This window comes from Sinocyclocheilus anshuiensis, unplaced genomic scaffold (assembly GCF_001515605.1).
Source record: "Sinocyclocheilus anshuiensis isolate Anshui unplaced genomic scaffold, SAMN03320099.WGS_v1.1 scaffold782, whole genome shotgun sequence".
In the NCBI taxonomy this organism is placed as follows: domain Eukaryota; kingdom Metazoa; phylum Chordata; class Actinopteri; order Cypriniformes; family Cyprinidae; genus Sinocyclocheilus; species Sinocyclocheilus anshuiensis.
The window spans coordinates 41980-51743 of NW_015546111.1; the positions used below are offsets into that span (position 1 = coordinate 41980).

At 36.0% G+C, this 9764-nt stretch overlaps 1 protein-coding gene across 3 annotated transcripts in view; it reads left to right on the top strand.

The window, feature by feature from the left end:
* Window positions 1-109: 109 nt before the first annotated feature.
* LOC107700698 (BCL2/adenovirus E1B 19 kDa protein-interacting protein 2-like) overlaps window positions 110-9764 on the top strand; it is an 11863-nt gene continuing 2208 nt past the window's right edge. The window contains exons 1-10 of one of the 3 annotated variants that reach the window (XM_016502436.1): window positions 110-168; window positions 315-360; window positions 3867-3947; window positions 4029-4099; window positions 5098-5349; window positions 5464-5655; window positions 5731-5833; window positions 5932-6063; window positions 9569-9655; window positions 9757-9764. In XM_016502436.1, coding sequence (XP_016357922.1) covers window positions 317-360; window positions 3867-3947; window positions 4029-4099; window positions 5098-5349; window positions 5464-5655; window positions 5731-5833; window positions 5932-6063; window positions 9569-9655; window positions 9757-9764 — 970 coding nt within the window. In that variant the 5' untranslated portion in view covers window positions 110-168; window positions 315-316. The other 2 variants (XM_016502435.1, XM_016502437.1) reach the window with 2 other exon arrangements.

Consider the following 9764-nt stretch of genomic DNA (forward strand, 5'->3'; position numbering starts at 1 on the left):
TCAAGGGTATTAGGACCATGAAGCCATGCCTGTCTGTGGCATCTTCCTCCACCTTCCCAGCCTTCCCTGTGGGGGAGCAGAAGTTCTCAAAGCAGCTGAGCCAATGGGAGACAGACAATTCAGTCAGCAGAAGTCAGAAATGTTGAAAAACCTGTACTGACAGTCAGGGTGAGTTCCCTTACACAAGACACAAGATACAGACACTGAAACTGGCTTGCATTGTGGCGAAGCTCATGAAACACCTCAGGTCATGGTCATCAACTGAGTTCACTGAATGCATTTCTAATCTAGACACTTTCCTTTAACGACTTTAGACATGGGGACTTACTCAGACCAGAGGGAAGGGTACATGCAAAATGGGTAAGTCAAAATTTAGATTACCTATTGTCATCATCAGAAATCTGTCCCTAAACACTGAAGTAACGATAATAAATTAATGGATTTGTATACAGTGTAATGATTAAGTTAAACTGGCCTCTGTTTATAAAGGTTTCAGTTACTAATACCTGGACAAAACATATTTATAAGATCAAAACAAGTACCATAAGAGGTCATAAGCACATACTGGATGAGCCAGCGACTAACAAACGAGTTGTTGTTAACGTTCTGTTGCACTCTGAAGTGTACAGCAGAAGGACACGAGAGAAATCCTTGTACCACTTCTGTGTCTAGTTATTTAGAAAGGATTTCAGAAAAAGGAAGTTGCCGTTGAACTGATTTCCGGTACTTTTGCCAATCTTCTTGACTAATATTTGAGACCGAACGACCACAGAAAGACATCTCATATCCTGTCGCAGATTTTCTGTCATATTTGACACAATAATAAGGATTCCACTGCTGTCATGAGTTAAAAATGCAAATATAAATGGAAAAACTTGACAAAAATGTCAAGTTTAGTAAGTTTCTATAATGTTTTAAAAGGGGGAAATACTTCTACTCCAATCTTTTCCATTGGCACCACTAAAAAATATATATGTCATTATAACTTTTGATGCTTTTAGACTGTAAAATTGCCATGATATTAAAACTGTTATGCATTATTAATACTACTATAATCATAGAATTGGTCTTTTGACTTGTTAATTTCCATTCCAAATTCCAAGTTCATGTCCGGACAAGAAGAGAATGCATGGAAGTTATGTCATAAAAACCCTCAGTGTTTATGTGATATGACTAATAAATAATACATCCTTAATACAGTAAGTTACAGAATGAGTTACTGAAGTATTTTACCAGCTAAGACAAAGGTTTTCACAACAGGCGATTACTTTACTACATCTTCTAAGAGTTACATCAAGAACAATTGCTGAAACAGTACACACCTCCATGCTTTGCTGTCTGCCACAACTTTATACATTGTTCTAAAAAAATGCCCTACATATTTCTTATAATACATTTTGACATCTGATAAGGTCTCAGTCAACATTGGACTTGAGATTACATGCAACAGTGTCTTGGTGCTGTACTGACTCACAGAGAGTCAGTCAGTAACTAAAAACATACAGCCTCCTGTTTCAGAGCATTTAATGTTTGAAATAATGTAGTCTCTGAGCAATCTTGATGGATAATAGTGTATAGTGTATGTTCAAAGGTTACAGGTTTGAAGCAAAAACAATACCATCAAGATCTGAATGAATTTGGTACTGGCTTCTCATCAGAAACAGGTTGAGTTACGTGGCTCATATGTTGCTGACAGCACAATTACCTGCCCGGAATCAGCTGAAAACAAAACTAGATTTTCTGGTCATTTGTGCCATGTGTAATTACCACATGTGCTGACGTAAAGAAATACTTGAGGTAGAAACAGGAACAAATTTTATATTTGAGTTTGCATTTGACAAGTTTGACAATATTTCAGAATATATTTGAATAGTATAGTCTAGAATGGAAATTACAAGCTACAATATTGGAAAAAAAGTTTAAATATGTAGATACAGTGCATGTTTTGGATAAATCTGTTCCGCATGTATAGAGATGTTTGGGTGCATATGTTGCTGTTTCCATTTTCTCACAAAAATTGCTCCTTGTATGGAAATATATTTCTAAATTGCGCTGTCAGACACAAAATGAATGTCAAATATGAATGACAAATGCAATCACTACAATGAATAAAAGACTACTTGATGGCTTCAAACTGATTTTCAGTTCAGTAAATTGTCATCATCAGAAAATGTTACTGTTGACTCAAATTTTGCACATCACACGTGTAGTAAATGCAGCCATAATTTTGTTTTATGGTTTTAGGACCTAACTAACATGAAAATAATCATAATAATAATTTAAAATCCCAAACAATTTCTTTAGTTTGTGTCACATGTAGTTGTGGCTCAGAAAAAAAAGACACAATTACTCAAAATTGTAAAAGCTTTAAACAACTTTAAACCTCACCAGAGCTTGTGTGAAGCTGTTGAACTCATAGCAGCTGAAGTATAGAATGAAAACTTTCGGGATGAAGACTTTGATTTTGAAAGATTTCATAAATGTTTCTGTTTTAAAAACTAATGACAGACTAATGGTAAACTAATAACAACTAAGGTTAAAGTTTTGCCCCAAGCTGGTCATTTTATTTTTATTTAGCAGAAACTATTGGAATTGCTGGATCTAAATCCCCGCAGCTTTGATGCCTTGGGCTGACATTGGACGTACAGCTGTAGGGTTGTGGGCGGGGCGTTGAAACAGCTCTCTCAGGTGCGGAGGCTGCGTCATCAGGTGTGACGCGCCCTGATTGGCTGAATTTTGTGTTTGGCATGAAGGTTATTTTGCTTTGGTGAGGTAGAGAAAGAACCGCTCTTGTCGTCGAAAGGTAGATGGCGAGGTTCAGTGGCCTATGATACGTAAGTTTAACTATAGCGCTTGTAACGTTCTTAGGCAATACTTCTTTTTTATCAAATGAAATAGCGGTTTGTTTTTGTGTTTGTCTTGATCTCCCGTACAAGGTTAGTGAAAAGGTGAGCTTAGCATGTTTACATATCATTATTTACATATGGCCATAAAGAGCGATGTGATGGGCGTTAGCGAGGTTTCAAGTGTACACAGCCCTGTTTGTACGTGCAGTCTAATCCAACACGAATTTGTCTATCTATCTATCTATCTATCTATCTATCTATCTATCTATCTACCTGTCTGTCTGTCTGTCTGTCTGTCCGTCTGTCCGTCTGTCCGTCCGTCCGTCCGTCCGTCCGTCTGTCTATCTATCAAGGGTTTAACTCACATATTATTTGATCCTTTGCCATTTACTAGTAATGTGGTTTTCCTGCCTTTAACATCAGACTAAAATTATTAGTGTCAATCAATCAGTAACTTATTCTATACCGGACATGTATAGGTGAGAATGATACATTATTACATGTCAAAATTGTCTCCAAATCCTGGAACTTTCCTCACTTCTGCTCTCAAGAAGAGATGAGTTTCATTGAAAAAGGTAGAAAAATGTAATTTATGGGATATAAAATGAGTATATAAAATATTTCACATAAGTTTAAAATAGTTCAAAACAAAATGATATATTTTAACACAGATTTGCTGTTGATTTTTTTGGCATCTAAAATTCTTGCATGAGGTTAAAATGATTGCATGAGGTGCAAACGTAAGCATTAATAAAATATCAAAGACTAAATCAATCTCTGTCATTAACGGCAGTAATTCATTTAGAAACGTTTCCAAATTGCTGGAAGTTAAATATTTTCTATGCATTGATCTTGTGCTGACCTGTTCCGTAATTAAAACAAACAAACCTGGAATGTTGTTTTGACAAAATTGAGGAGTAAGTTACTGTTCTGCAAAGAATTTCATTGTTAATAACTAATAATATGTAGGGACCAAGAAGCCCCTTTGCCTTCCTTTACATTTTCAATTTATTCCTGCAGGCATTCAGGAAACGGCAAGACATTGGCTTTCATCCCCGGCATGGAGCTCCGGGAGGAATGGCAGGATGAGGAGTTCCCCAGGTAAACTGCGTTAACAGATTCATGCACCTTATTTATGTTCATCTAGAGTGCATATGGGATTAAATAATGTGATCTTTGTAGACCTCTTCCTGAGGACACACAGAGTCCTGGCGATGAAGAGGAAAGCCCTGGAACTGAGGCAAACAGGCCTGGTAACCTAATTTCTCCATTTAGTTACTGGCCGAAATATCTCTTATATAAATGTATACACACCACAGTTCAGTTTAGGGTTGTTAAGGTTTTTTTTTATGTTTCTGAAAGAAGCCTCTTATACTCTCCAAGGCTGCTTTATTTGATCAAAAATCCAGTAAAAACAGTAATATTGTGAAATATTATTACAATTTTGAAAAAAAAAAAGGTAACACTTTACTTGAAGGGGTGTACATAAGACTGACATGGCACCTTCATATTCATGACATGACACATGTTATGAATATGAAGGAGGTTTTATGCATGTTTATGACAACTGTCATTAAGTGTCATTCGCTCAGTTATGTCATTTTTAATGCAAATATGACATTATTTGACCTAACCCTAACCCTACCCTTACCCCTAACCATAGCCCATAACAAAGACATCTCAAACAATGTCATCTTTGCATTAAAAATGACATAACTGAGCGAATGACACTTAATGACAGTTGTCATAAACATGCATAAAAAACCTTCATATTCATGACATGTGTCATGTCATGATTATGAAGGTGTCATGTCAGTCTTATGCACACCCCTTCAAGTAAAGTGTAACCAAAAAAAAAATCTCTTTCTTTAGTACATTTTAAAATGTGATTTATTCTATGTATTATATTCTGTATATATTTAATTATTATTCTGTGCTGGCAAAGCTGAATTTTCAGCAGCCATTTCTCCAGTCTTGAATGTCACACGATCCTTCAGAAATCATTCAAATATGCTGATTTGGTGCTTAAAAATATTTCTTATTTTCATCAATGTTAAAAACAGTTGTGCTGCTTAATATTTTTTTCATAATTTTTGATTAATAGAAAACAGCATTTATTTGAAGTAGAAAAAAAAGGAAAAAAAAATCTAAAAAGAAAAAACGTACTGATCCCAAACTTTTGAATGGTAGTGTATATATATAGTATATGACTTTGTAATGCCTGACCTCTCTTTTTCTTTCTTTCCACTAGTCCCTCCAACTAGCCTGGCCCTTACAGGTAATACCGTCAGGAAGAAGCGACTAGTGGCGCCAACTCTTAGTTTAACACTGGACAAAACCTCTACTGACCGGAGCATGAAATCTGATGAGTTTGATGCTTCTGCCCTTTCACCATCTCCTGATGATGACCCAGAGATGGACATTAACCTGGAGGCCTTAGAGACACCCTCAGACAGCGAGTCTTACAACTTTCCAGACAGCATGCACGACTTAGAGTGGGAAGGTATTCAATTATTTTGACACTCATTAGGGTTGTGTCATTTATTGGTTTCACAAATATGAGACAGGGAAATCTACACAGAGCACTGGTTTACCACTAGTACTGTGGTCATTGCAGATGATCTTCCCAGGATGGGCAAAGCAGCAATCAGAAAAGCCAGTTTACTGGAGCACGCAGAGATGGGACACCTGGACTTGGATCAGGTGGACAGCAATGGGCGACGATGGAGACGATTTCATATTGGCGGACAAGACTATCAAGTCAACATGAGTGTTCTGGAGCCATACCTTCAAGTTCTTTCCCACGGAGGTGAGCTTTTGTGAAACAAGCTGAGATGAACATGCTTTACTGATATTACCAACTAAATTTGACCTTCTTTTTTAGGATATTATGGGGATGGATCGACAGCCATCATTATGTTCACCTCTTGCTACCTACCAGAAAATACAACAGAACACTATGAATATGTAATGGACAATCTCTTCAGGTAAAACCTGATTGATTTGGTATGAATTTTCATTGCAATTACTTTTATTTTCTAAAACTTAAATGTATATTTACGTTTAATGATTTATTTGGATTTAGGTACATTATTGGCACATTGGACTTGATGGTGTCTGAGAATTACATATTGGTGTATCTGTGTGGAATGGCCCCTCGCAATAAGATGCCTGGGATTAAGTGGCTTCGACAGTGTTACATGTCCATCGACAGACGGTGAGCTATACTAGTAGTTACTATGGTGTATCATCAAGTTAAACAGTTTTATAATTGAAGACAACAACAAATTACACATTCAACTCCTGTAATGTGATGCATTTCTGAGTAATGCAGAATATTTAGCAGGCAAATTATGTAGGGCAAGACTTAATTTTATCCATCAGGATTTGATTTCTGTTGTTATATAATGATATTATTGATTAATTCTTTTTTTCTCCTCCCATGTGGCCAACAAAAAATTACAAATTTGATTATGATTATGAAACCAAACTTTCTTTTTGTGATTAAAAAAAATCGATTGGTTAAATTTTGATTTCATATGGTTTTTAAAGACTCCATGGAATGGGTTGACAATTGAAATTTTCTTTCTTATGTTGACATACATACAGTATTTACTTTGGAAACAGGAAGTTGTGGCAGGTCAGATAGCCAATAGACTTTAGTTTGAGACACAGCCTGGAAAAACCAAACAAAACAAAGCTACTTGCTGTTGCTAATTGGTGGCAGGTGAAATTTGGGGATGGGATGTTCTCATTCTAGAGAGTATGTTATTATACAAAAATATGTATGCACCCCTGAGCAAGAGATGATGTCATCAATATTTTTGGTTCACTTTCCCAGAAGAGAAAGACTTATTTTTAAATGTGTATATCTGAAAAAAAAAAACTATCACCGTTTCCACAAAAATATTAAGCAGAATAACTGTTTTTAACATTTTTAATAATAAGATTTTTTTCTTAAGCACCAAATCGGCATATTAGAATTATATGAACGATCATGTGACACTGAATTCTGCAGTAATGACCCCTGGAAATTCACATAAATAAATTACATTTTAAAATATATTAAAACAGAAAACACTTACTTAAAATTGTAATATTTCACAAAATTGCTGTTTTTACTGTATTTTTGAACATTAGTTTAGACAAAAACACATGCACTAAAACAGCCACAAAACGTATATTTTGACATCTCATGAAACTACAGTGGCACTTTCCATCAGTTCCAGAAGAGGGCGCGTGTGTGTGTGTGTGTGTGTGTGTGTGTGTGTAAGCTCTGCCTGTGACAGTCTCGCTTTAGTTTAGTTCCTGTTGAACATGAGAACCCACCTCCACTCTCTCTTTCTTAATGCCCCTCATATGAAATATGATAGGAATGCTGTGGACTCATACATAGAAGGCCATGTTATCGGAGTTCTTCCAGACATTCCTCAGATAACCTTTGACCTCTTCTCAGCTGTCATGTGTTTTTGTTGTTGTTGCTATATTTAGACATTTTTAGATTGCATACTTCATTGCGAATTAGTTGCTTAAGGTTTATAACTCTTGTGTCGGCTCTCTAAGGCCAGTGTGGCTGTTCTCAATGGACGTCAATGTTATTTACAAAATCTCTATGTACTCGATGTATTTTTTGGTTATGTACAGTCAGCCAGTCATTATCTCAAAATAAACCCGATGGGGTGATTAGGATCAGGACAGGGTTCTAAAAGGCCCTGTTATGCGATTATTGACCAGCAAAAGAATTACCATAGTAAATTCATGTTTAATTCTGGCATAGCTATCTCACAGTTGTATTTCATTCTTCCAGGTGAAGGTCAGTCTCATAAATGTTTTATGTGAGGAATTTGTAAACTCTGGAAATTTAAGGTCGACTTATCATGTGAGATCAATTTGGGAAATGAGGAACTAAGGAGTGTGGGATGCTCTTGAAAGCCTGATTTGTCATTCCTACTGACTCCGTTGCGTCACTGCATGAAGTTTCCTCTGAGATCACTCATAAGCTGCTGACTGTACAGACGGCAACAGAAAACAACAGAAAAAACACCAAGCATGACGTCGCACAATCAAAAAGGAACTGCGAGGAGGAAAATGAACTGATAGGATTCATTCGAAATACCAGTGAATCTAAAGGGAAAATCCTGTGATGAAGGCATTTTAGCTACTTTCTCCAGTTTCAGTGCAAACACTGAGATCCTATTCTAAATCGAATTGAAATAAACATTGAGCATTTTGTATTTAAACAAAAATGCCAATAAATATGAACACACAATATTGATCAAATATCAAAAAAGTGAATATTTGTTTCCATATTGCTTCCATTGAAATACAAAGATGAACTTTTTCAAATATTTAAAGCAAAAAAGGGGGATAAAGCAAATAATTCACTTAAATTTGAATGTTTAAAAAATCTTTCAAGTTAGAATATGTATTTATTTGTAATTAAATTGCTGACTCTGTTGCGTCACTGCATGAAGTTTCCTCTGCGATCACTCATAAGCTGCTGACTGTACAGACGCCAACTGAAAACAACAGAAATAAACAGTCAAGCATGACTTCACACAATCAAAGAGGAACTGCGAGGAGGAAAATGAACTCATGTGAAATGCCAGTCAATCTAAAGCAGGGGTGCCCAACCCTGCTCCTGGCGATCGACTGTCCTGCAAAGTTTAGCTTCAACTCTAATCATACACACCTGCCTTTAATTTTTAAGTGATCCTGAAGACCTTAATTAGTTGCTTCAGGTGTGTTTGATTAGGGTTGGAGCTGACCTTTGCAGGACAGTCGATCGCCAGAAGCAGGGTTGGGCACCCCTGCTCTAAAGGGAAACTTTATCCTGCGATAAAGTAAATTTAGCTACACTCTTCACAGTTTCAGAGGAAACACTGACCTTTTCATGGAAAACAAAACATTCTGAGATCGCATTCAAAATCTGAGATCAAAATTGAATTGAAAAAATAAACATTTAGCATTTTGTATTTAAACAAAAATTCCAATAAATACTGTATGAATACAAAAGATTTATCAAATAAGTGAATGTTTGTTTCCATATTGCTTCCATTGGTATACAAAGATGCACTTTGGATCTTTCTGAAATGTTTAAAGCAAAAAGGGGGATAAAACAAATATATATATATATATATATTTGTATAAACTCTGGAATTCATAGTGATTTTTCAATTCAGTGTTTCACTTGAATGTTAATGTTAAAAAATGTGTAAAAAAAAAAGTTTAAAGTTAGAATATGTATTCAACTGTAATTAAATTGTACAATTTTAAAATGTCATTTAATTACATTTCAAATGCAAAATAAAAATAACTTTGACAGTTTCAGACTTTTGGACCCCACTGTAGATCAGAATAAAGTCTTTTGTAGCAAGCAGAATAATGTCTTTGAGCATATGCAAGAAACAGAAAAAAATGGTTCAATTTGCGGATGATTTCTGAGCTAGGAAACCAGTGGAATATGTTATAAACAAACTGTCGTCTCCAAGTTTCTGGCTGTCTGTGTCCTATGATTCAACACCCTGCCTCGCATGGTTTCACACGGGTCAGGGTGGTGCTGGTGCCAGTCGTCATGTTCTGCTGGCATAGTGCTTCTCCAGTGGGAGAACCAACCAGTTATTGGAAACAAAATAGATTTATGTGCTAATACATAGTTATTTGCCTTTGCTTTTCTGATTGAGCTATTAACTATATTTTCTTTTCTGATAAACCCTCTGCAGGTTAAGGAAAGACTTGAAAGGGCTTTTCGTGGTTCACCCAGCCTGGTACATGAGAGCGTTAATCACCGTCATCAAACCCTTCATCAGGTGAGTGTGGATGATCATTAGTTCAGCAAACAGCTCAAAATGTCATAATCATTATTAATACCTAAAGCCCTCAGTCTGACTCCTTTCCCTCTCTCTTGCAGTGAGAAAT